At 48.3% G+C, this 27,536-nt stretch overlaps 1 protein-coding gene across 4 annotated transcripts in view; it reads right to left on the reverse strand.

Moving 5' to 3' along the window:
• Positions 1-289: 289 nt before the first annotated feature.
• The window catches only part of Hnf1b (HNF1 homeobox B), a 54,041-nt gene continuing 26,794 nt past the window's right edge, over positions 290-27,536 (reverse strand). For 2 of the 4 annotated variants that reach the window (XM_005349346.3, XM_005349344.3), the window contains exons 5-9: positions 22,094-22,254; positions 16,056-16,188; positions 11,856-12,050; positions 9,013-9,131; positions 290-1,186 (exon numbers count right to left, since the gene is read on the reverse strand). In XM_005349346.3, coding sequence (XP_005349403.1) covers positions 1,166-1,186; positions 9,013-9,131; positions 11,856-12,050; positions 16,056-16,188; positions 22,094-22,254 — 629 coding nt within the window. In that variant the 3' untranslated portion in view covers positions 290-1,165. Of the gene's footprint in view, positions 1,187-9,012; positions 9,132-11,855; positions 12,051-16,055; positions 16,192-22,093; positions 22,255-27,536 lie in introns of all 4 variants that reach the window. The other 2 variants (XM_005349345.3, XM_005349343.3) reach the window with 1 other exon arrangement.

Below are 27,536 nucleotides of genomic sequence, written 5' to 3' on the forward strand. Positions count from 1 at the left end.
TCTCCCCTGTACTTTTTGTCTTTAGGACCACAGGTGACCTATGACCTTGTCCCTGTGATGTCTGATGGAGAAATAACTGTTTCCCACATGGAAGTGTGAGAAAGCTAACACGAACACTCGAGGAAGACGACCCGAGTGCAGACCAGCCTAGCAGACACAGTATTTTTAGTGGGCTCACTGGGGAATCTCAGAGACTAGGCCGGGGGTTTTTGGTGAAACCATAGCAGGGGAAGAGGAATGAGAAACACGAGACTCTGCACGGTGACAAAATAAATTGCTTTAATGGGAGGCTTCCTGAGATGGCTGTCAGCCAGACGGCGTCCCTGTCCTGGGATTTCTTGGAGGATCCACTGGCAGAGCCCCAGGCCCGCAGGAAGCTAGGGCATCAGGCTGCCACTAATGTCTCACTCCCTAGAGATCCAGAGGTGTGTCTTAACATCAGCAGAGCAGAGCAAGCTGGCAGTCTATCCACAGTATGCCATCCCTGTGGCCGGAGGGGTGGTGAAGAGATTCATTTCCCACTGCGGGTGTTTTTCCATGGGGAGGGGGAAGGGAACAAGTTACTCTTGAAATTCCAACTCTGACCTTTACAAAGAAAAGTGACAGACACTTTAGTATTATATACAGGGTGGGGGAGATACCTGGAAGGGAAATTGCACTTAATTACAATAGTTTATAGTTTACACGCATTGGACAAATTTACTTCTTTAGAAGAAATCTCGAGATCATCTGGGATGGGGGAGGGAGGCTGTCAGTATTTACAGGGTCTGGCTCAGTTCAATAGCACACATCCTCCTTGGTCCTCCTCGTCATTTCAGTAACAGATTCAAGTTTTTGCATCAGTTTGTTCGATGGACTGCAGCGTAGACTCCACGGTTTTCTCGCTTCCTGTTGCACCGTGGTGCACCAGCCGACTCTGGGAGAAGCGAGCACTCGGGAGGCAGCAAGACAATACTGCAGAGAAGGGAAGCAGGGCTTCAGGCTGCACCCCGAGAGAGCAGGTTGTTCAAGGTGTCTGTAGGGTGTCAGGTAAGCGGGAACTCTCCTGGGCTCCTGGGTGCTCGTCGCATCACTGAGCTTTTCTATGACAGCTGCCCAGCGAGACTTGATGGTGTGGAAAATGGGGTCCTTGCCGCTGCACATAAAGTGGGTGGTTACATAGGCATCACCAGGCTTGCAGTGGACACTGCAGAGGAAGAGAGAGGGGAGAAAGGGTTTAGCCGTGTGCACGCAGGCCATCGGTTTAGTTTCTCCAAGGGAGCAGACGCGCAACTCAGCCAGCAAAGGACCTGGAGGTGGGGAGCTGGAATGGGGTTGCTGAAACACACTCCCTGTGGGAAAGCTTTTCCCTGGCACTTCTGAGGAAAGAAGCGCATTGCTGGAGACCCTGAAATAGTCCTTATTTGCTGACCTTACCCCTGAAGTGGGGTTTTGTGACAATGACATTTACACAGTGCTCAGGGAGATCACACAACAGCAGGGTTGGGAGTTCTAGGCCTCTTGTGGAAGTCTTCCTAAGACCGCCAACAGCACAGCACCCTAAACCACTGTTTCCCAAACTCGGATGGCACAACCAGGACAAGGATCCTGTGACAACATTGTTCCACTTCCAATTCTTAGGCCTGGGAGTTTGCAGTTTGAAAATCATTTCCACTGATTTCTTTGTGTGTGCGGGCACTCGGAGTGCACATGTAGAGGCCAGAGGACAATTCGCATGAGTCCATTCTCCCCTTCGACTATGTGAGTTCCAGGATCAAACTCAGGTTTGATGGGCTCGGCCACAAGCTCCTTCAGCAGCTGAGCCACCTTGCCAGCCCCAGGAGTGTTGTGTATGTCTAAGAACTCCACAGGCTCTGAGACACCGTTGAGCTACCAGAGGCAGCAAGGCCATAGCGGGTGAGAAAAAGTCCCTCTACTCAAAGTTTCCACCAGGGAGAGGGCTCTGAAAATCCTAAGAACTTTCAAGGATGGGGCTAGAGAGATGGTTGAGCAGTTAAGAGCACTGGCTGTTCTTCCAGAGAACTTGGGTTCAACTCCCAAGTACCAAGTGGCAGCTCATAACTGCCTGTAGCTCCAGGTTCAGGTGATCTGAAACTTCACACAGACATACAGGCAGGCAAATGAGGCCACATGAAATAAAAATAAACTAATTAAAATAGAAAGAACTTTTAAGGGCTGTGACCATTAGGAAAAGAAGTCAAGGGCTGACGGTGTTTGATGCCACACATCTGGAAGGGCCAGGGAAGGAGACCTCAGAGTGTCTGGAGCCACCCTCTGGGAGGGGCCACAGGATCCATGTGAGGCAGCTTCCCCTTCTGAAGCCCAGAGCTCCCCTGTGATTATTTCAGAAAGGCGGGGCTCCTCTTTCAAACTCATGTTTCCCCTCCCTTTCCTTCCCACCCTTTTACTTTTGTTAGCATTGATGGCTTCCTTTTGGCCTAGTGGCTTGTTTTCACGAGATGCTCCCTTAAAACATATACATGCATCACACCCGTGAACCCATATAAACACAGCCCTATTATCCCTTTATTTTCTTACTAATCAGGGCTCTCAACTACGACCCCATGAGGTCATGACAGATTTAGAAAAATCAAGGTTCAGTGTAAGCTGGACTGGCCCGATGGTTCAGAACCGGGGAAGACTGGAACCGAGCGTCAGGTTGGTTTTGGGTGACCTCCAGCATGTGTTGGGGGCTAAGAGCATTCTTCCTGCTTAGCCTTTGTTCTCAGTCACGTTAGTCTTCCTCTATAGAAGGGAAGCTACAGTGGGCTTGACGCGTTAGTACAGGTGATGTTGCCTCCATGGTGTTTGTGTGGTCATTATTAATAACGTCCAGGATGGGCCCCTTCCTCTGTTCTTGCTGCTCTTGAGGGCCCCTATGAGTGGGCCTGATCTATGCATTTGCGTCAGGAGCTGGGTTTCTGCTCCTCCTACTTTCTTGGGGCCTCGGTCAGGATCCCCAGATACCCTTCGTCTCCTCTGCTTGCTTCTGCCCACCCCCCACTCTCCAGTCTCTTTACTTCCCAATATCAGCCCCTCCCCTTTTCCTTCTAATTTTCAGATTTCAGGTGGAAGAGAGAGAAAATGGCTTGTGACCTCGCAGGTTTCGGCAGAAGCGCAAACAAGAAGGGCAGATAAGGAGACGCCAGGGAGACCCTATGGCCTGTCATTAGGGGTGGACTTTCCAGCTATCAGATGTTTGCTCACATAATAAAATGGTGGCAGAGCCCTAAATGTTGTCAAGGGAACTGGAATTATTTGCTCCCCTCGGAGTCTAAACATAAACATCTGATAAGGTGTGCGCTGGGGTCCTAACACACCCAGTTCCATGGGGGGCCCGGCTCAGAGGAGCACCCTATGACCTGTCTGAAAGGTGTGGTGGCTGAGGCCTTCCTCCTCTGAGGGTTCGTTACATAATGGCGGTAGCTAAAGCGTGCTGCGGCTCTACTGCGTGCAGTCACTGCTCAGGCTTGGCTTACACAGCCTTCAATCTCGCATCAGTTTTTAGCATTAGTTTATGGCAAAGGCACAGGCTTGCACATGCCACCGCTTGTGTGTGGAGGTCAGAGGACGCCTTGCAAAAGTCAGGCCTCCCTGTCCACCGCACGGGTGCTGGGGATCTACTCAAGTCACTTGTCTTTACTGCTGAGCCATCCTGCTGGCCTCTGTCTATGCTCTGAGGTGGACGACTGTTATTTATCCATTCAGGCCATTGCTGACTGCCTGCTGTGTGTCATTCTACATACATATAGGTTACATTCTAGTGAGTTTGAACAACATGCCACTAAACATCACATGCATATATCCTAAGTCACCAGCTCTTAGGTGGAGAGGAATACTCTTCCAAAAACAAGCCTGGTAAGTTAGGCTGACTTGAGGGAAAGGGGGACTCATTGAGGGAGGCGGTGACACGTGAATTGAATTAGATGAAGGAACAAGCATGTCAAGTCCCACAAAGTGTGTTCCAGGCAGATGAGGCCAAATGCACAATACTGAGTGTGATCACTTGTCGGCTGCTGTGAGTCCCTTGCTCCAGTGAACAAAGGAGGAGCAGGAAGAAGTATGGAGATGATAACAGCAACAGCAGCAGTAGTAGCAGCAGCAGCAGCCTGATCACCCAGAGTTTGTACCTCTCCTCTTCCTTTGGTTGCTATGGAAAGCTATTGGGGAGCTTTGACAGGGGAGGCACAGGCTTGATTTTTCTCTTGAAGAGACCACTCTGGCTGCTGCAACCAGACCACAGTGTTGTGTGGAAGAACAGAAGTGGGAGCAAGGGCCATTGAAAGAGATCAGCTAGAGACAAGAGAAGCCTGAGCTTGGGCTAAGTTGATACCCATGGGAGTGGGGCGGAGCATCAGCTTCAGAGGTTAGGAGCACTTGCTGCTCTTACAAAGGACTGGAGTTCGGTTCCCAGCACCCATATGGCATCTAGGGCTCCAGTCCCAGGGAACTCAACACCTGTTACTGGCATCCTTGGGCACTACATGTATATGGTGCGGAGATACACATAGGCAAAACATTAACACATAAAACAAAAATGATACAGCTTTATAAAAAGATCTGAGTGAAACTATAGGGGGAAATAATTCTCGGTCATTTGTAAGTCTGATGCTCGGACTGGATGTTCCCTTGGGTCAAACACAGAGGGATATATTCTACTGGGGACTTCTTGCAATCAGTCCTTGCAATGATCCCATGAAAGAGATTTCATTGTACATAGAAGGAAACTGAGGCTTGACATATTCCCCAAGGGCATATGGAGTAGAATTTTGAGTCTTGATCTGGCCAGCTCCCAGGCTTAGCACTGCTAGTCATCATCCATCTTGCTTTCCTCACCCCAATGGTGAAAATGACTGACAAGAAGGGTCAGCTTCAGAGGACCCCACATGAAGCAGCCCGCCTTCTGTTGTCAGTACCTCCGGGGCTTCTCTTGACCTCTCTGTAAACTACAGAGTGAAAGGATGGGTGGAGAGCACTATGGGAGCAGGAGTCAGCGCACAGCCTGCACACTCTGGTTGTGACTGAAGTCTTTTCTTGTGTAGTCTCTGCTATACAGGAGCCCAGACCACAAACCCTCTCAGAACAAAACTCACAACACCCAACAGCTGAAGAGGAAGAGACAAATTCTCTGGGAAGGACAGAGGGCAGGAGCTATGGAAGGACTCATGGCAGCCAATGATTCCTGAAACTCCATCCTGGAGGGCCCCAAGGCAGGTCTGTAGTTGCAACAGTAAGTGCCAGAATCAGACAGCTACAAGTTCACAGTCTAGATTTAGCCTTCCTTATACATGCACAACCCTGCACCATTATTATGGTGCTTAAGCATGCATAGCTATCAGAAGCCAAGTATGGCAGCACATGGCTGTAAACAGCATTTGGGAAGCAGAGGAAGGAATATCGCTGCAAAACTGATGCCAGGCTTGTTTGTGCTGTGAGTTTCAAGCCACTAGGTTCCCAATCATTGTTTCCCTTCTGCTAACACAGAAACATGCTCTTTTCCATCTTCCAGGAAAGCAGCAATTGCTTCAGAGGCTACCCAAAGCACTGAAATCATCAACTCAAAAGGAAGGAAGGAAGGAAGGAAGGAAGGAAGGAAGGAAGGGAGGGAGGGAGGGAGGGAGGGGGGAGAGAGAGAGAGAGAGAGAGAGAGAGAGAGAGAGAGAGAGAGAGAGATCTTGGGAGGTGAGAGCTGTGGAGTTTACAATTGTGTGAAATTATTCATCTCCCTCTTCATCTTTGAGCCTTGGATTTCTGCATAAAAATATCTACCTGGCAGGAGTAGGAGAGTTAGCCAGATAATATATGGTAGAACAGTAGCTTGAATGTTGGTTGGAAATTGAAGGTACTAACAAGTACCAGTTCTGAATCTATCCCCTCATTCATCGATTGCTCCATCCACCCACTGAACATATACCATGGCCCAATTTAGCAGCAAGGAAAACAGTGATCTGGAGCCTAGACCCAAGATGATGAGCCTTCGGGAGAGAGGACCATAATCTGGAAAATATGTTTTTGGCAGGGCCTCCTATAACCACATAGAGACCAAACACTGAGGTAGATGCTGAAGAAGTCAGGAGGGGAGATGATGGGCTCATAAAGGAGCACAGACAGAAGAAGGAATAGAGAGGGAGCTTCCCTCTGCTCTTGACTATGCCCTGACACCCTGTTAGGCACTTGTGAGACAGGGTAGAGTGTCCCCACTTATAAAGCAAACAACAGTTTTAGTAGTTTTAATGGGGAAAAGCTGCCCAAGTTCACACAGCAGGGACTGGTGGAGTCTGAATTAACTCAGGTGTCCTGGCTTTTCCAGCCACTGTACAATGCCTGTAAAATAGCATGGTCCAGGGTGCGTCTCCATGGCCCAGCCACGGCAGGCACTAGTTGCTGGTTCCACACACACACCAGCCCATGGACTGTTCTGAGAAGCCCTTCCCAGCAGGCTCTGTTTAAACTAGTGTCCCTGGAACATACTTGACCCAGGACCCATTTTCTCCCATATATCTTACATGCTCTAACACCTAGGAGTGGTTTTGAAACCATCTCTCTCCTTCTATATTCCTTCTTTCTGTTGGTGTTCCCTTACCAGAACGCTGTCTGCTCACAGAGAAGGATAATTTAAAACGAACAAAGAACAAAAGCTGCTCATGTCCCTGGTGCCTCAGGAAGAGGGGTGTGGCTTCAGTCTACCCTCTTCTGTTCTTCCTGCTGCTTTGGTTCCAAGGAAGTTCTCTGTTTGGAACTGAGCACACATGCTTCGTTTTCCCCCTGGTTCTAAACCACTTACAACAACAAAAGCATTGCCGATTGTTATGGGCACTTCAGTAGGGAGTGTAGGTGTTTAAATGGAAAGAGTCCAGGATTTGGGATCAAAACCTGAAGTCTGGGGGCTAAGTTCATCTGCATGACCTTGGGTAGGTCACTTTCCACTCTGGGTTTCAGAAATGATGATATTCACCAGAGAGAGGTATAAACTATAAAGCATTACATTTTTCTTTTGAGACAATGCTCCTCTTGCCTCAGCTACCTGTGTCCTGCTATTACAAGCATGTACCATCATGGCCACCTGAGAATTTTTAAATAATTCTTATTAGTATTATAAGTATCTTCAGCATTGCAGAGATGAGGGTGTGGCCACTTGTGAGACGTTCTGGACTATAATAGAGACAACTTCATAACAGATCAAGGAAGCTGCTCAGGCAGCTTCAAGGTTGACTAGCCACTCTGCCCAGTGGAGGGCAGAAGTCACGTGGGGGTGATGGCAGCATCTCTGGGAGCTTCTTGAGTCAGGTTAAGAGACTATTTCCTGAATCCAGAGGACTCGTTTCAACAAGCAAGCATCAAAGTCAATGTGGGAAAGACAGGGATAATTAATTACCGCCCTGTCTAGGGCTGCCCAAGCGGTAGATGGATGGATAACCCTTTAAAAGAGGAAGGCATTCCCAAGAAGGGCTGCTGCGCCTGACTGCCCCCCGATGGGATTGGTGAGCACAGATAAATGTTCTCCCTGATGGCTACAAAGAGTGGGAAATGGCACGGGAGTCAAGAGTCGAAGGGCAGGGCAACCGAGGGTTGTCTTTTAATCGTCTATTGGGTGAGAGAAGAGTGGTAGAGAGGGTCCCACACACCTCTCCTTCTAATTCCAGTTTTGGAGCCCAGCAACCCAAACCATGTGTTTGGCATCCAAGATATGCCAGGCACTTAATATACATGACCTCTCCAAATCCTTGAAACAAGTAGAAGGTACAATTGTCATTTTCAAGACGAAGAAATGAAAGCTCAAATAAAGCAGTAGAGCCCTCCCTACTTCACTCTAGGGCAGTGGTTCTCAACTTTCCTAATGGTGCAACCCTTTATGCAGTTCCTCATATTATAGTGACCCCAACCGTAAAATTATTTCATTACTACTTCGTAACTAACTTTGCGGGATATCCGATAAGCGTTCCCTGTGAAAAGGATCCTTATCCTCCAGAGAGGTCGTGACCCACAGGTTGAGAACCACTGCTCTAGGGCCAGAAGAAGATGAGTCAAGGCTCATGAAAGAATCTGATCGGAAGCTTGTAGCAATGGGTGAGGTGTGACTGACAGGGCTCAGGAGTGGGGGGAGCCGATCAACAAGATCAAACCTTGATGGGTGCTTCTGACATGAAGTTCAAGGTTGTCACCTCCTTATCTAGCAATCGATAGAGGCCACACAGTTCCCACAGTACATAGATCCCGTCTGCTGAAAGGTCTCATTGTGTTACTCTGGAATCCACAACTGTGTTCAGACATCTTGTCCTGTTTTCTGGTTCTCAATGTCCTGTCCAGTTGTCTGAGCAACAGCCCTCCCTGTTGGCTCGTTGTTTGTATGACTCCGTCCCCTCTTTGGGAGGTGGGGATTACTCATCCTCTGAGGCCGTGACTAAGCTGCCAGATCCCCCCACTCTCTGCACCAGGAAGTTGAATTTGAGTTTCTTAATAAACCATGGAAAGGGCACAGACCTCTGAAAAAGTCACACTGTCTACCGGGGAGTCGTCAAAGGGTTAGCACAATTAGGTTAGTCCTGGAGCTTATAGCCTGGGGGTAGTATGGGCTCTAGAACAAGAGAATCAGCCCCAAGGCCCCATCCACCTTTCTCTTTCCCCACTGACCACCTCTGCAAAGCTGGCAATGCAACAGATATCCTGACCTCTCATCCCCTCCTGGAAAAACCCTTTCTATGGATCATCAACCATCCCGGTCAGTAATGCTCAATTCCAGTGTCTAACGGCGCTGTGTCATCCGGGCTCCACTGACTCATCCCACTCCAGTCTTCCTTTAGTACTCTTGCTAGGGAGCAATGAGTATTTTTGACCTGGGGTCCATCTGTTTTGCCCCCTGACCTCAGGGGTTCTCTTTAGCAGGTGACTGGAAAAGAGTCTCACAAGAATGAAACCGTGACTGAGTATACACTTACTCGGTTGGTACTTCACTGTCACAGTCATCATATGAACACACACACACACACCCTGGCGCCATTCTGTTGGCATTACCTGTTTACTGGAAGACATGCTGGTGAGGGTATTGATGCTACTGGTATCTGTGACCACCATCGCAGATGGAAACCGGGAGGTGTGGGAATACTGAGGGGGTTCCTGTTTATGGGCGTACACTGGAGAGACAGAGAGAAGACAAATTCAATGTGTCCACAGTCACAATACCACCATAAGCCACACTATACCTCCTATTTCTCCTACGGAGAAATCCTGGTTTTTTACTCAAGGTACTTAATCTCGGCTTGGTCTCCTCCCTTATAAGACAAGGATGACATCTATTGTAGGAAAATAATCACATTTAAGCTGCTTTGAGCTAAATATATACCTTGTGCACACTTCTATTTCCCTGACTTCGGGTAAACTATTTGGCACCTAAGCATCAGCAGGCGACCTTGGGCATATGGAGTACACCTCCTGGATAACACGAAGCAACTGCCCAGGTGTGCACTTACTGTTTCTGCCACGATTCAAATGTCAGGCTTCCTCCCTGAGTTGAGGACTGATTAACAACAGTAATTAGATGCACGTGTGGTTAACGGTCTCCTTCTGAGCTATTCCTGTTTCACTGCAAGGATATCAAAGCCGTATGACATCACAGAAATATGAAGGGTAAACAAAAGGAGACTTGGACTCAAATAAGACCTCCAGGAGCATGTGACTTAACATTTAGTTGTTTTAGTACTGACCTACCAAATGTGGAACCTTGTGATGCGTGCTAGCTATCCATAAGAATCATGTAGCTCCTAGCTCACCTGACTAACTAATGAAAGCATGTGGGTGCTTAGGCACGAGGGAGGGACGAGCATGTTCCCAAAACACGAACCCTACCAAGGAGGCCTCCAGTGTGAAATGGAGGTGAAGGTCACTGTCTTCTGGTTATTTCCTGCTCTAGCCCCCCTGAGCTTGTCTGATGGCTAGTCAGGTCTGCTGGTTCTGAGCGACCCCATGGGTCATGGTGAGCACTGGGATACCGTGGTGCCATCCAGGCCTATGTGGGGAGTCGGGAACATAGTGTCAGACTCTAGAGGAAGGCAAGTGAGGCCCACCTGAGGCCCAGACTCCACTGCAGGCTGCGGCAGAATTCTAAAAGTCAAAGGTATGTGACTGGAATGTGGGGTGCTGTTTAAAAACCAGCCCTGCAGGCCTGAGTCAGGACTGAGCCCCAAGGAGAGAAGGCTGAACCACGTCGTTCGTTCAACTTCAGACCTGCCGTGTGTCCACAGCAGCTGGAGGAACGACTCCGATCCCCTTTACCCTCCTTGCCTCTTAAGAGTGACTTAGTAAACACGTGTTTCCGCAACACTTTATGCTTATGAAAGGCAGGTCACCCACATTTTTATTTCATGTTCATAATTACTCCCTAACCACACTATTCCTTTATTTTTTTTAAAGGAGAAATCTTTTTTTATATTTATTTATTTTTTATGTATACAATAGTCTATCTGTATGTATAGATAGGCCAGAAGGAGGCACCAGACCTCATTACAGATGGTTGTGAGCCACCACCATGTGGTTGCTGGGAATTGAACTCAGAACCTTTGGAAGAACAGGCAATGCTCTTAACCACTGAGCCATCTCTCCAGCCCCTATTCCTTTATTTTTTTATTTTTATTTATTTATTTTGGTTTTTCGAGACAGGCTTTTTCTGTAGCTTTGGATCCTGTCCTGGAACTAGGTCTTGTAGACCAGGCTAGCCTCAAACTCACAGAGATCTGCCTGCCTTTGCCTCCTGAGTGCTGGGATTAAAAGCATGTGCCACCACTGACCGGCCACTATTTCTGTTTTATGCACAAAGAAAATGAGACTCAGAGTAGCCGGTGGCTACATAGCTGTTTAAGACTAGTCTAGTCTAGATACTTCCTAAAACAGGCAAGATGTCCACCCCTTCTTTAATGCCCTCCTTAACTTAAAATTGGTGCTGTAGCCATACGTGGCCAGAATAGTGGAAGGCCTGAGTCCAGGATGGAAGGCAGGGATAGGTAAATATAGGAAGGTATAAAAGCTGAATGTGGGGACCCCCACCCCGTGCATAGGACAGAGACTCTGGTGCTCCTTGACTTGGTAGAGCACAGGTGATATTTTCCATGTCGGTTGATGGCAATTTGTTCGGTTTTCATGTTCATGGATGTGTGGGCATGTGCGCCTGCCTGCATGCATGCATGTATATGAGGTCAGAGGTGATCTTAGTTGCTGCTCCTCTGGTGTGATCTGGGTTGTTTTGGGGGACAGGCTCTTTCACTGGCCTGAACTCACCAAGTATGCTAAACTGTTGGCCGGTGAGCCCCAGAGATCTACCTGTCCCCACTCCCCGGAGCTAGGATTGTAGGCCCATGTCACCACATCCAGATTTTGGATGTGGGCCCCAGAGATCCAAGCTCAGATTCTCATGCTCGTTCAACAAGCGCTTTACTGACTGCGCTATCTCGCTAGCCCTTGTCTGTTTTTCCTCAGTGCCAGGGATTGAACTGAGGGCCTCGTGCCTGTTAGGTGCATGCTCCGGCACTGAATTGTATCTCCACTCCAAGCTTCATGGATTTCCATTAGAGATTCTCAGAGTTTGTAGGCTATGGGCACTTAAGACTCCAGAAAATGCATCTGTTTCAGAGAGGCAAATAGATCACAAGTTGCAGGCCGACTGTGACCATCAGGGGCTGGGATGGGAAACTGTTCTGTGTGTTCCACGTGCTTTGCCAGCTCCCCTTTGATGGTTTTCCTCTGCAAACTTGCCCACTTGGAGTGCTGGAGCCAGGAAAGAGGACAGAAAAGCAAGAACGACACCCCAAGAGCAGAGCCAGTAATCTTCCAAGAAACTTCCAACCCTGGCACGCCTGTGTCCTTACTGTGCGAGTTCTGCAGCTGAGTCACCGCAGCCATGAAGGGCTGCTGGGCCATGTGGCTGCCTGGGCTCTGCTGCATGAGGGGTTGCTGGTGAGGGCTGTGCAGCTGTTGGGAGAACTGAACAGGCTGGAGGGCTGCCAGGCTGCTGGCCACACTGTTGATGACGGGAACACTCTGGGCTTGGGAGGTGTTGAGGCCTGTAGGAGCAAGGGAGAAGAGTCAGAGTGGTACACCGGGGATGAACAGATGTGACGGGCAGCATCAGTCACAGACGGGGCCTCGCCCTGCTCGGTGTGCCTGTCACTGGGCGGAGCCTGTGATGGAAGAGACTGCACGGAAAATGACTTTACAAACAAGGGAACCGAGACCCGAAAGATAAAAGTTTTGAAAACCTGAGGGTCTCTCCAAATCATCCGATGACCTCCCAAATTCAGCTCCTTTGAGGTCACCAGAATCCTGGGAAAACTGACTTTGTTTGCTGGCTCCACCCATGCTGGACTATGAGAAGTCTGTCCTGGTGTCCTCTGGCACAGTTAAAGATATCCACTTTGGGGGTATGGCTTATTACCCAGACCTGTCTTTCCAATAGGGGGCATCAGTATGCGGTAGCCCCTTCTGCCTCCAAGGATCTCCCCCCCTTCCCATTCCCCTCCTCCACTCCCACAACCTCAGGTTTCCACAGGCCCAGAAGGACTGAGTCTGAGGGTCCACAACAGAGCCCGCAAGGCCCCTGGAAGAGGTTGAACTGGCTCTGTTGACAGTTGCAGAGAGAGGAAGAGCACATGAGAACTCAGCCTGTCTGTGAAGTAGACATACGCTAGAGCTTTTGGTACCCAAAGTACTAGGTTGGAGAAGGAAGCAGTAAGTCAAAGATGTGACAGTAGGGCGGGCCTTCTTTCTGTTCTGGGGATATGGGGACCACCTCTATGTTCTGGTATCAGGCCTGCATCCCAAGACTTCCTTTGAACCCCAGCCACCACTGCAAGGCCTGGGTCTCCTGTCTCCATGCTCTAGTTGCTACCTGGTATGACCCTGGGGAAGACGAGATAGGATCAGAGTAGAGGCCAGAGGATGAGCAGAGAAGATCCCCCATCTCTGTCCCTGAGCTGCCAATGCCCCTTAGTCCTTGCTTTCTGGGAAGTCAGGGGTGGGGGATGTGATGAAGAGGGCCGGTTGTAGGTAAGTGCAGAGGGGAGATCTGGAGAGTCTTCCTGCAAGGGAGAACACTTTGAGAGGTAACCAGTGTTGTGGGAAGTCCTCCAGGGAGACAGCACAAAGTCTTCAACAATTGCCCACTTGGAGCTCTAGCAGATACTGTTATCAGAAAGTTAAAAGGCGATACCCTTGAGCAGAAAGGAAGAACAGATAATCCTCTTCCTGGCCCCCTGGGTGGGACTTGATGGGTGGGGGGGGGCTTCTAATCACCCTCAGACTATCACTAGAATATTACCTTTTTGGGGGACTCAGCTTCTCCCCAAGTGTGCATCTCGCCTGACATCCCGATACTCTATTTCAATTTTCCTCCACTTACTGTTGGCCTATGGCTCCCAGGAAATCCTATGAATTCTCTGTTTATCCAGGATCCCGTGCCCACTACTCTCGTAGGGAAATCTCTGCCCAGAAAAGGATATTAACCCTTCTAGACAGGATGAGATTGGAGAGCACAGTTCAGAAACAAGCCCGAGCCTTAGACCCACCCAGGAGTCCTCTTTAAGAAACATACATTCTTGAGCCCCACCCAAAACTCAATGAGTCAAAACCTGCAGAGGTGGGGCCCAAGAATCTCATTTTCGATAGTCTGAGATCCCAGTGTGCTTCTGGTCCAGGTCCGAGAACCTCTATGTCATCCTAGCTCCCTCATTGTGCGTGACATGTGGCTTCTTTCATCCGGAAGGAGCAAAGATAATGAGGACTTGTCAGTGACAAGCCACTTGTCCAGAGTCCCACAGTGCTAAGAGAGCCCCCACTACTACCCGTACACATGAGAAAACAAGAAACTTCTCTCTAACTGACTGGGTCTCAGCCAAACTTCCTGGCAATCCTCACCCTTCTTTATGCTCTGTCTACCCCAGTGCACATGCGCACCTATACCAGAGGTCAGCGTGCACCCTGTCCGCATGCTGCAGGAGACACTGTGAGGAGGTTGAGATGCATGGGTGCACAGGATGGGGAGAACAAATGTGGAAAATTCAGCATGGCCCTAGGCACAGCTGTAGTTCAGACAGCACCTACGTTAATACAGCTGAGGGCGTGTCTTAGTCAGTGCTTGGTATGGGAAGAAAGGAAGTGGGGCAATTTGTGTGTTATTTTGTTTGAAGAAATACGGAAAAGGGTAGCTCACCCACAAGCCTTTTTCTTTTTGTAGTGTGTGTGCGTGTGTGCGTGTGTGTGTGTGTGCGTGTGTGTGTGTGTGTGTGTGTGTGCGCGCTTGCACGTGCGCACGCTCAGGCATGTACCTGTATAGGTCAGAGGACAACTTGCAGGAGTCGGTTCTCTCTTTCCACCTTTAGGTGGGTTCTGGGGATTAAACTCAGGTCATCAGACTTGGCATACAAGCACTCTTAGCTGCTGAGTCACCTCCCCCAACCCCATGGACTCTTTAGGAAGGTAAGCAAGCTGGTTTTAGGCATCTCATTCCCACCCCAACCCTTCCCACCCCACACTCCACCCCCGCTGAGACAGGGTTTTTCTGTGTAGCTTTGGTGCCTGTCCTGGAACTAGCTATTGTAGACCAGGCTGACCTGGAACTCACAGAGATCCACCTGCCTGCCTCTGCCTCCGAGTGCTGGGATTAAAGACGTGCGCCACCACCACCCAGCCAGCATCTCATTCTTCATCCCAGTCCTAGTGTTAGTCTGGTTGCTGTAGGAGCCCATGTGCCAGAGGGCCAGCGAAATGGAAGTGATTCTGAAGTAACTTTTAACTTCGTAAATCTCCTAAAGATCTCTTCATTCCCATTTCCCTTCTGCAAAAGGAAATGCTGAGTGTGGTTCCATCCCAGCAGCTAAGGACAGGGTGAGAGCCCCACAAAGTCATTCAATAAATTCCCGTGCTTTCAACGGTCCCTGCCATCTCTGCCCTCAGAGGAGGCCTAAGCCATTCTCCTATACGATTCCAGTTCTTAGGAGACAGGAAGGGAGGGAAGCAAAAAGCAGGAACAAGACAAGGAAGCAATTCGCATGGGGCCCTGGACCATGGGGCAGTACAAAGTTGAAGAATTAACCAACATGCCATCTTTAGGAATTTTTGGATCCATCTGAGGAAGATCTCAGGTCATAAAGATGATTCTGAGAAACAATGGCTTTGCCTGAGTGGTCACAATGAAGCAGAAAAATGTTTAAACCTTCAGATATTCAGTGACAGTGAAGGTGAAAAACGTCCAAAACCTCTAAGAAGCCTGCCTTCCCACAGCCAGCAATGGCTCACCTCTGAGGGAGCAAGGCTGGCTAAGAACAGAGCCTCCTGGGGCTAAAGGGACCTCACCCACCACCCACCTTCAGGCATGTGTTAAACAATCTACTTCTCTTTAAAATTTAGAAAGCTCAGTCAGTGACCCTTTTTGGGTCCTCTGTATTTTTACAGGACTTGTCTATGACATGATAAGACTTCTTTAGAAACCCATCAAAGCCTTGCTCCATCTTCACCAACCCCACAAGACAATACACAGGGTTAGGAATGAACAGGAAACAAACGTACAAGCCAAAGTTATGAGAGGTCTTGCTTTCTAGATTTACAAGCGTGTCTATATTCCTTATCACTGCATAGTGCTAACAACTCATTTTATAGATGAGGAACTCCAACCCCAGAAAGTATAGCAATTTGAACTAACTGCACAACTAGTAAAATGTGACCTGGATTCAAAGCCATTAGAAAAATATCTCTTGTAGGATAAATGTACGATAGGTATGGTAGAGGAGAGAAAAAGGAGTCAAAAAATAAAATCCAACCTACAAGTGTGCTGAGCACAACTGAGCATGTCTGTGGCCCCAGTTGTGAGGCAAAGGCAGGAAGATGGCCACAGGTTCAAGGCCAGCTTGATAGGGATGCCCTGTCTCAGCCACCCTACCCTGAAAAATCCTCTAGGTGCAGTGGGGGAGGGGGTGGGGTCTCACAGGAGCCTTTTGTGCCTGTTTCTGTTGTTCTGATTTGCTTTTCATTTTTTCTCCCTGCCCGCAGGTTTACTGACAAAGAGAGGAACTTACTCTGTGCAATGGCCATGACTCCAGACAAGGGGGTCATGATGAGGTTCTGAGATTGCTGGGGATTGTGATGGGAGAGGCTGTGGATATTCGTCAAGGTGCTGACGGGAGGCAGTCCTCCTCCTGAGACAGTGATCTGCTGGAAAGGAAAAAGAAAGGCAGCGTGAGTGGGGTCAAACCACCAAGGGGAGGGCTGTTTCCAGAATGCTACCACTCAGCAACTGATCCATTCACATAACAACCAAAGTTAAACAGCGGGGCAGACTCCGTTCTAGAAGCGGAGGGGAGGATAGTGACAGTCAGGGCTCTGTCCTCATGGCCATGGTATCTGTCCATTCTTTGACGTGCCAGCTTGACTGACAAGTCCTTCTGATAGTGTGTTACATGACTGTCACCTGCTCACTATTCAGGTGCCCTCCATCCTGATTTCCTACCTTTTATGTGATGGATGCTGGAGATAGGGGACTGCTAAAAATAAAACAGAGGCAATGCCCTAGGACTCCCCAGTGAGGGTAGACTAGGAACCGGGAAGGAGAGCAGAGTGCTCCCTGCTCATGCATCAGCTCACTGCAGTCCCAAGAGTTCTGACATGCCCATTTTCCAGGTAGACATACATCCTGCCTGAGACCCTGAAGCTTGGAAATAGTAGAGTCAGTCTGCCCTGGGAACCATTTTTAACCTATTTTATACAAGAATCTCCTTCTGCCTCTCCCCACACTGATTAATTACTAAGAGTATGGGGAGTTAAGATTTTTCTTGTTTCCCCAAATCTTCACCATACTTTAAAAGTGCTCCCTCTCATCCCTCCCTCCTCCTCCGTCTTCAGTCAAAGCGCCAACGCCACTAGGGACAACTAAACCCGTCTCTACTGTTTCACCATCACATTTTAACGGCAGATCCATAGGTGAAGCGACCAGTTCTTGCATGTGTATTGTCTACGACTGCTGTATTTAATTCTTTTATTTGTCCCGACTAATCTCTTTTCCTGTTTTTCATCTTTCCTGGTGTATAGTTGTAAAAAAGTATCAAATCCTACCTGGGGCTCACCCTTGCTTTAACAAAGGTGTCTATTAGCCCACTGGCTGGAACTTTCTCAATAGTACTAAATAAAAACCCCTGTGAAAATGTGTCGTTTTTGATCCCAATATTAATCAAAAATATTTCTAATGTCCTCTTATAACCATATATAAAAATCAACTTGATATGCAGGCTTTTTCAAAGTAATTTACCATTCATAGTTTTGAAATAATTCCTAATTTTTGTGTTTTTGAGACAAGGTTTTTCTGCATAGTCCTGGTGTCCTGGAACTCACTATGTAGACCAGGCTGGCTCTTGTACTCACAGAGATCAGCCCGCCTCGGCCTTCCAAGTGCTGGGATTAAAAGTGTGAGCCACCACCACCCAGCCCTATGTTTTTCTTACGAAAAGACCTTCTCTCATCGTAAGCAGACCCAGGTATCACTGAGAGCACCAGGAAACCTGAAGAGGGTCCATCACACGGACATCTTCCTGTTCCCTAGAGTCCTTCAGATTCTCAGTCTCGCTCTAGTGCCTGGAAAGAGGAGAGCTCCCACTGGTCCTTCTGGTCAACCCGACACTTTCCAAGGTTAACTTGGAAAAGGGAGGTAGGGGGTGGGTGGGCTCTTAAACAGGTTTGTTTGTGTTTTTAAAATGAACATCAAGAAATGAGTTAGAGGTCACATGACCAATAAGGAATTTTGACCACATCAAACAAGAGGGAACCAGCCTGCTTGTTGGACTTGTTTTTCAAACTGTCAGAGTCATAGAAAAAAAAGAAAGAAAGAAAGAAAGAAAGAAAGAAATTGTGACCTGCCCTCAGACCAAATCCCTTGTGTACTATGGAAAGCCAGCGGAGGAGTCCAGGCCACCCCGCTTAGCACTTCAGTTTGAGGGTACCACAGAAATGTGGGTGTTAATGACAAAAATGATTATGTGTGGCTTTACTATTTGTAAGCCACTTTCCCAGAAGTCCTCAGTCCGTAATGGCACAAACAGGGCAAGCATTATGACTTTTGTCCCTGGATCACATATTAAGAAGCTGACCCTCAGAAGAGACATACAGATGAGCTGTATGTCACTGGACAGTAAGCAAGGGAACCCAAGACCATGTTAAGTTTTGCTAGATTTTCAGTATCATCTGCTTACTGTGCTTGGCAACCTTGGTCAGGTGACTTTCCACTCTAAGAAGTAACCACTACTTCCTGCTTGCTTCCAGGATGGAAGGAAGCCAGAGGGTTGCCAAAGGATGGAAGGAAGCCAGAGAGTTGCCAAAGATTCTATGATAACCCTTAACACAACAATTTGGAGAGCCTGGATTATATAATACCTTTGATACGGTAATTTCTTTATGTGCCTACAACATGTGAGGTTAGGGCTATTAGCCCTATCTTGCAGAAAAAGAAGGTGAAATCTAGCAAGTTTAAGAAATGTCTCTAAACTTTTTTTCAATAAAAAGAAAGAAAGAGAGAGAGAGAGAAAGAAAGAAAAGAAAGATCTCAATTGGTAGCCCCATAGTTGAACACAGGTGATCTACCTCCAAGGTCTGACTTAATATTGCCAAAGTATCACATGGGTAAAACAAACAAACAAACAAACAAACAAATAAAAAATAGCATACACAAATTACAGCCTTAACTAGGTCTGCTCTTTTGGCATGGGGAAGGGCCTGCTCTCAAACAGAGCTATAAGTAATCTTCACACCAACTCTAGCACACGGTATTATTTCTCCCATTTTGCAAATGAAAACACTGAAGCTAAGCAATTCTTTGACTCTATTTTGGTACATGTCAGAGCCAAGACTGCACGTTTGGATTCCCTTGCCCATGTGCCTGTGTTGTTTTTTAAATCTCTCTCTCCCTCCTTCTCCCTCTCTCTCTCTCTCTATCTCTCTCTCTCCTTCTTCCTCTCCCTCCCTCCTTCTCCCTCCGCCCTCTCTCTCTCCTTCTCCCTCCCTCTCCCTCTCTCTCTCCTTCTCCTTCTCCCTCTCCCTCTCTCTTTCTCTCTCTCTCCCTCTCTCTCTCTCTCTCTGTGTGTGTGTGTTGCCACCTGGTATTACTTCAAGCACACACTTATCAGTGTAATGTGTATTCCTTATGCTTATGCAGCGCGTGTGTTATCCTCTGAGCTCTCTCTCCAACCCATCATGCTCTTTTTAAGCCGTGTTCCACTCTTGCATTGGTGGAACACGGTCTGGGATGCATTCGTTATACATTAACAGAACAGATTCGAGTTTGAGCACCCTGCAAGAGTGACATAACATATGAACCAGGGTGTTGGAGACAAGTGAGAAGCTGGTCCCTGCAAACAAACGTGGAGATATTTGTTAACATTGAGGTGTGCTGTCTTGGTCAATCATCAATCCGGTCCACAGTGCCCAGTGAGGGCAGTGCTGAGGAAAGCACAAGAGCGTGTCTGCAGGCTGTTTATGGAGCAGCCTGGACCTGGCCAGCGTCGTGTGTGCCTTAAGAGACAAGAGCGTGTCTGCAGGCTGTTTATGGAGCAGCCTGGATCTGGCCAGCGTCGTGTGTGCCTTAAGAGACAAGAGCGTGTCTGCAGGCTGTTTATGTGTGTTTTCCTTGAGGAAGAGCAAGAGAGCTCAAAGAGAGACTCCAAGGGCCTTGAAGCAATAAGAGATAAGGCAAAGAATTGTATTTTATTTCACTTTTCCAGTGCTTAGGGCTTCATTCTTCTAGGCAAAGAACCTCTACCACTGAGATATCCCTAACCCAGAACCTGGGAGATCATCATCATCATCATCATCATCATCATCATCATCATCTCTGTGTATGAATGCTTTGCCTGCATGTATGTCTATTCATCACATGAACATCTAGAGCTCATGGAGTCAAGAAGATGGTATCAAATCCTATAGAACTGGGGTTACAGACAGTTGTGAGCCATTGTGTGGGTACTGGGAATTGAACTCCAATGCTCTGAAGGGACAGCCGATTCTCTTGACCACTGGTCACCTCTCCAGCCCCACGTAGGAGTTCTTAGTCCACTGAGAAGTAAAGACCTCTTCTGCACACCTCTTCTTTCGGGGGAAGCCTGTGTAATGCTTTAACTCTAACTTGTTTGCAGTTTTACATTGACTGTTAAGAAAAGACTAAGGGCTGGAAAGATGGCTCAGGGGTTAAAATCACTGGCTGCTCTTCCAGAGGACCTGGGTTCAATTCCCAGCACCCATATGGCAGCTCACAACCATCGGTAACTCCAGTCCCAGGGGGTCCAACACACACACACAGTACACAGAAGTGTGTAGGCAGAATATCCATTCACATAAAATAAAAGTAAAGGTTAAAAAAGCATTAAAAGATAAAAGAGACTATAAAGACTTACATATGAGACTTATATATGCATCTTACAAGGTAGCGGCACTGATTGTTGGCAGGGAGGTAAGGGTCTCTCTTAGGGGGTGAGCTGACAAATGCTTCCTGTCAGGTTGCCCATGATTTTTGTTTACCAAGACTCCCACTAGAGACCAGCTCAGGTCTCCTGAAACTGGAGTTGTCCAGATCAGCCCCCCTCCCCCAGGACCTTCAAGTTGTTTTTCTTCCAAGGAACTGGAGACTTGATCAGCTGTGACTCACTCCTCCTGTGTTGCCTACACAGCACACACGCCAAGGACTAAAATGGCAAGTGTTCCCTGCCACCCTCCAGCCCCCACCGGCCAAGGCCACGCGGTGGGAGGGGGGCAGACACCTTTCGGGAATGTGTGCAGCTCCACCTTCAGCTTGGAAGTCAGGAACCCTCGCTCCTCCCTCCCATGAAACAGAGCGTGACCCAGAGAATAAAGTTTTCCATTTCCTACCCTCATGGTTGGTGTTGTAATCCTCTTGTTGTCTCAAAAGCCCTCTTCCGTGCCCCTGTGTTGCCAGACATGAATTGGGGGATGGGTCTAGAATGGTGGTGCCCGGGTATAAAGAGGCGTTCAGAGAGGACGGGGGTGACAAATCAGAATGCACTATATACATGTACAAAATTGTCAAAGAACAAACTCAATAAAAGTTAAATGTATATAAAAAAAAATTAGGCCGGGCGGTGGTGGCGCACACCTTTAATCCCCAGCACTCGGGGGAGGCAGAGGCAGGTGGATCTCTGTGAGTTCAAGGCCAGCCTGGTCTGCAAGAGCTAGTTCCAGGACAGGCTCCAAAGCTACAGAGAAACCGTGTCTCGGGGGATGGGGGGAAAAAAAGAATTAGAACCCTTGGAAATTCAAGTGAGCCTTACTGAGCAGGATAAGGGTTCATCTGGGTGTGGGGCTGTGGCCAGAGGTATAGAGAACTTCAGAGGAAATGGCACGGCCACAGAAGTAACAGCACTGCCATTCATGAAATGTTTACGATGCTGAGTGTTTTCATGTGTTATCACACTTCCTCCACGACACTACTGCTGTTACCTCCACTTTATAGGCGAGGAAAAGAGAACCTAAGTAGTTCCTCAATTCACCCAAGGCTGTGCCATGACCAAGTGCCAGAGCTGAGATTTCAAAGTAGGTCATTGTACCTTCAGAGCCACCCCCACCCCGCACCTGCCATCATGGAAATTTCTCCCATCTCTTGCCATCCACTACCACCCGATTCTGCCCTCATCAGAACCAAAGGAGTTGGGGAAGGAGTCTGGGGCTTGTTTCAAAGTGAGGTGCTCTCTGGGTTTAAAAAAGAAGTCTGGTTTTGGAGGCCTTGGAGGGAAGGATGAATGAACATTTTATCAACACAAATGTCATTGGCAGCCCCAAAATAAACAGTGTCCCACCCGGCTCGCTCCTTTATGAGGCATTCAATCAATAAAATGAGAGCAGAGCTCTGTCAGATTTATTGGCTGGGTTCAAACTGAACACCTCTTATACCCGCCAAAGGCTGGGTCACCAGTCTACCTTTCCGTTTTTGCTCTGGACAGCCCCCGTTTTCCCCCGTGGGGCTACAATGGTTCATTGTTTAAGGCAGGCCTTGTGAGAAGTTGTATTTGTTTTGCCTCTTATCTTATCGGCTCTGGCGCTACAATGGCCCAGGTGTACTCACCATTTTACCATCAGGTGAGAGGAGACTGTGGCCTGGGTCCAGGCTGCCGGGGGAGACTTGCTGTAAAACCGACTGGCTGGTCACCATGGCACTGTTGCCATGGTGACTGATGGTTGAAGAGGAAGTGACCTCATTGTTTCCCTGCTGGCTGTAGCGCACTCCTGCAAAAAAACAATGTGAACCCAACAAGAAACATTAGTGTCACTGGGGCCCCTGAACACTGACTTGGTGCCCTTTGTTTTCAGTGGTGGGCGACAAGGAAACAAAATTGATTTCTTCTCCCCAACCACTCACAAGAACAATCAGCTATCTTCCTCTGTGGTAAGGTGGTGTGGCCTCTGCTTTGACCATGGAATGTTAGATCTCTGAAGGGAGGCTGGTTTGTCATTTTGGTCATGAGCATTAGCCTGCAATGGCTGAGCCATCTCTCCAGCCCAGGAGAGGTGACTTTGACCCGTTTTAATTCGTTCTTTGTTATAGTGCCGGTGTTTTAGCACTTGGTGGTCATTCAGTCAACTTCTGTTGGAGGATGGAGGGATGGAAAGCAGGAGAGAGTGAGCTGAACCTGCTGAGGCATCAGTCTCTCTGAAGGTGGAGGCAGATCAACCAATGAGGGTGGGACAGAGTCCCAATGTTTTCTAGCAAGAAGGGGCAGCGGGAAGACTTTAGGGTTTATAAACAGACACATGTAGGTTAAAACCCTGGCCGGGCCCTGCACCTCTACTTCCTCTCATGAAACAGAGAATGCATCCTCTCCAGGGCTATTTGAGGCTTGAAGACAACCTCTCTCCAGTTGCCAGCATAATGCCAAACACCTCAAAACTGAGGTTGAAGATGCCTGGTGGGGTGAGCTGGTTGTCGGACAGACCTCAAGACGATTGTTGAACTGTAGGACTCCTAAGGTCAGATTCCAAGCACGGATGGAATGTTCTGGTAGAGAGCAGCTTCTAGCGGCTCCTGCTTTGGCGGACTGATTGATGCATTGCCCAGGAAGCTGCTTGGCAGAAGGCCTGGCTGCCGCTCTGCAGACTCTTTCCTCCTGGAACATCTGGACTGCACTCCTGTCTCACCTGTATGTTTTGACTCCCTGACCAGCTATTTACCTCCCCAAGATGCCCTGCTCCCAAGAGAGCGGCGATAACGCTGGGAGTTGGGTGTGTGCTCACCTCCCAGCCTGTCCCCATCATCGATTGGGTCTCAAGTCAAACAGTCCCTGGACTTAGCCTATTTAATTTGGCTGAAGGAAAAGGGCCAGCCCTCTGATGATCAAATATGGGTCACAGGGAGGCTTCTCCCCTACCACAGGCCACACAATTATTTATTTAAAAATAATTAACTAAGGATATCCATGGGAAGCAAAAGCCTTGACAAGGGGTCATACTAAGAGCCCAGAGCCTCTTCTTAGAGGCTAGACAGCACAGAACAGGGCAACTGCAGCTCACAGGCTTTTACCTTCCCTAAAGAACTTTATTGTGTTGTAGCCACTGTTCTAAGCACAGATGCGTCTCCTGACTTCCCCTTTAAGATCTCTAGCTCTCCAAACTTCCCCTTTAAGATTATTGGCTGGGAGTTAGATCACAGCTTTACCATCTCTCTACTGGTAGAAGCTGGAGGTGGTGGGCTATGGAGGGGGGCTGTTGTCAGTGCAGCATGGAGGGAATTAGGCAGGGGGCTTGTCAGCTCTGGGGCCATCTGTATCCCTTCCTCACTGATGCTCCTCTCATAGAAATGACAGTCACTGGAGTTAATTCCCAGGGAAAAGGCCAGGGATGGTCAGATATCAGGCAATGGTACATAGACCACACACCAGGAAGAGATGTTCTTATCAGAGGAAAAGAAAAGAGTGAGTCCTGGTCTTCGTCTATTTCATAAATTTGGAAGGACGCTTGAAATGGCAACGAATGAGGAATGCAAAGTGTATAGGCACCCGGCGGGAGTGGCGCACACCTTTAATCCCAGCACTTGGGAAGCAGAGGGAGGTGGATCTCTGTGAGTTCGAGGCCAGCCTGGTCTACAAGAGCTAGTTCCAGGACAGCTAGGACTGTGACACAGAGAAACCTTGTCTCGAAAAAACAAAACAAAAAACCAAATCAAAATAAACAAGCAAGCAAGCAAACAACACAAACAAACAAAAAACGACGTATATAGGCTCTGGAGCTAGGTGGCCTGGGCTTAAATCCTGATTTAACCACGCCATAGCCATGTAACTTAGGGAGGTTATGTGCTTTCCCTGGGCTCCATTTCCATACTGTTAACAATGTCCCCCGTTAGGTCCCTGGCAAAGAATGCAGTGAATTAATGGATGTACTGGTCCTCAGGTCATGCTGGGCATAGAAAAGTTGCTCCAAGTATCTTCCCCTCTACTTTTGGACCATCTTCATCCAAATATCTGTAGGATGGCCGAGGTCACCCAACTTTACCGAGCACCCGTTAATCACTTAAAAACCGTGCTGGGAAAATTCATTGAGAAGTGGATGAGCTCATCTTCCTCAGTCACCATTGCTAGCTCTGGACACAGCGATAGATGACAAAGCCTCTGGGTTAACTTTGATTTACTGAAGACACCAGGTTAACTGTCACAAAAGACCCATAGGAGAAACAGCTATGGCAGATCATGGCCACATGTCCTCCATCACTAATTAGTCCTGTCCCCATCATGGACCCTATGAGCCACAGAAAGTTGATCCAACAGCCAAGGTGCAATCTAGAAACCTCCCCAGGGTCCTGGATGCCACTCTTCCCTGGGCATCATGGGCCTTGGGTTATTGCTGAATTCCCAACAACCTAGGAAACAGACAGGTTTCGACTCAGCAAGACTGGCTAGAAGTGTCAAAAGCATGAAGGATGCATATGGCTCTTCATCCAGCTGTGCCCTGAGATGTTTTTCATGTACATGTGCAAGTGGAAGCCAGAGGACAACCTTATGTAACCTTGAATATTTGCCCTCAGGTATCACTGTGTTATCTTTGTTTTGAGAAGGTCTCTCTCTAGCCCTGGATCCCCTCAGGTATGCTGGGACAGTCAGCCAGCAAACCCCAGGAATCCAGGTGTCTCTGCTTCCCCAGCACTGGGATTATAAGTCTGTATCACCATGCTCAGCTTTAGCACGGGGTCAGGGAAGGTAACTGGGGATCCAACTTAGGTCCTCATGCTTGCATGGCAAGTTCTTCATGGACCAAGTTGCCTCTCTAGCTTCTCTGCTCAGAAACTGAGGGGGGCCTTGCATCTGTGCTCTGCCTTATCTGAAATACATCATTCCTCATCACACTCCATGCGGTCCCCTCTGTACCTTGCCTATGCTGTCCCCTCTGTTTGGATGGTTCTTTTTCCTGTAGCATCTCTGAGAAGATGTTCTTCTAAGGCTCGAGGGCAGTGGTTCTCAACCTTCCTAATGCTGCGACCCTTTAATAGATTTCTTCATGTTGGGGTGATCCTCCCAGCCATGGCATTATTTTTGTCGCTACTTCATAATTGTAATTTTGCTACTGTTATGAATCACAATAATATGCAGAATATCTGATATGCAACCCCTATGAAAGGTCATTTAGCCCCCAAAGGGGTCATGACCCAGAACTGATGATCTAGAGATTTGACATCAGGGCCAGCCTCCTTGTACTCTGATAGGTTTCTTTTCCTCTCCCTCTCGAAGGAAGAGATGCCGTACTCATTGTTGCTTCTCTGGGCTAGCAGAGTAGCTGGCATTGTGCCTATTTACAGAATGAAGGAACGAGACCTCAGCTGCTTTAAGGACCCATGGCCCAGATCAAGGGACAAGCGGAAAGAGAAAGTAGGGTGAGTTCTGTATTGATGGTGTAAATCTGTTCCACATCTATTGCTAGGCGATCACTGCAAAGGCACACAAATTTCACAGCTGAGAGGCACCAGACGAATTCGGGAATTGGTACAAAGCTGAATGGGGCCACAAGGAATATAATAAGCAGCCCTGTGCATGCACGCATGCCCCCTTGAACAGCTGCCAGCCGCCTTGGTCACTCAAGTGCTATAAGCCACATCTATGACCATCAGGAACCATAGTTCCTCCCACCTGCGGACAGTCCTCTGTCCACCATTTCATGACAATGACCTGCAACCCTTCCAACAGCTGCTTCCTTAGACAAACTTCAGGACCCTTCCAAGCTCAAGGGCCACATTTATTCTTGGACAGCATTCATGTTCCGTTAACCATCTAGCAGCTGTAAAACGGCTAATGTTTTGATGGAAGGCTTATCTTTTTAAAATGTGTCACCGATGGTATGATTTTTCCCATTTGTCCTGTAATGGTTCTTGTGCAACCTAGCTTCGTGTGTTGTTTTTAGACACCTGTGTTAGTTTATACAGGGCCAGCTGTGCCTTGCGTGTTCAGAGGAGAGCTGTTCAGGGTGTGCCTAACTATAGAGGTGTGTCTGAAATCTGTTTCAGAGCTCCCACCTATAGCTTGTAGATCCCTGACAATGTAGCCCACCTCTCCAAGACCCTCAAAAAACAGCAAAGATTTCGAATCTGGAAATGAACAAAGTACCAGACATTGAGGGTTCTGTCTGTCTCCCCTTATCTCCATTAAGAGTTGAATCAATCAACTTTTTAGGCTTTAGGACAATATAGATTTCCTTCCTCTGGTGATAGACGGTGGATTAATAAAATAATTTAAGAGAAGCACTGGGCTTCACTGGGAGACAAAACAAACCAAAGAACAATTTCAACCAGGAAGTCATGTCTGGAATTGCTCCTGTATCAGGAGAAGAGAGTGGGGACTCCTGGGTAATAGGGGCTCAGCTTGTCCCTCACATGGCCCTTGGCACTATAGCCTGGGGGCTCCCTTTGCTGTAAGCTGTCCCCAGCACCTGGTGGGATGCCTTCACCCTTGACACTTCGTTTTGAAGCCAGCTCCTATTCGTGATAATGCAGGAATGTTCCTCCAGTTGGTGGCCCCGTGCCAGCTCGAGTGAGCGCCCCAGCCACCAACAGAGTAAACATTACTCAACTGGCCAGGGCTCTGTCACACACATTCTTCCTCTGTGTTCCTAACCTCATGCAGAGCACAGCCCAAACCCATTGGGTCTGAAAACTAGATATTTACACTAGGGTAGGAGGGAGCATGGGAGGGAGCAAGTTCTCCCCAAATGAAGCCATTATTCCCGCAAATCATGCACAGACTGAACTGTGTTTCTTATGAAGCCCCAGCCTTATACTGGGAAGGGGGAAAGGGAGTGTTATACTAGTCTTTCGTGGCCCAGTCCTGTGTCCTCATACCCGCCCCCACCTGAGCACCATTCATTTTCCTTGAGGACAGAGGCAGAGAGACAGGCAGTCTGGTGAATTTCTCAGATACTCGTTTGTCATTAAAAGAATGGGAACAGCCGGGCGGTGGTGGCGCACGCCTTTAATCCCAGCACTCGGGAGGCAGAGGCAGGCGGATCTCTGTGAGTTCGAGACCAGCCTGGTC

The sequence above is a fragment of the Microtus ochrogaster genome, chromosome 7, assembly GCF_000317375.1.
Source record: "Microtus ochrogaster isolate Prairie Vole_2 chromosome 7, MicOch1.0, whole genome shotgun sequence".
NCBI classification, from domain to species: domain Eukaryota; kingdom Metazoa; phylum Chordata; class Mammalia; order Rodentia; family Cricetidae; genus Microtus; species Microtus ochrogaster.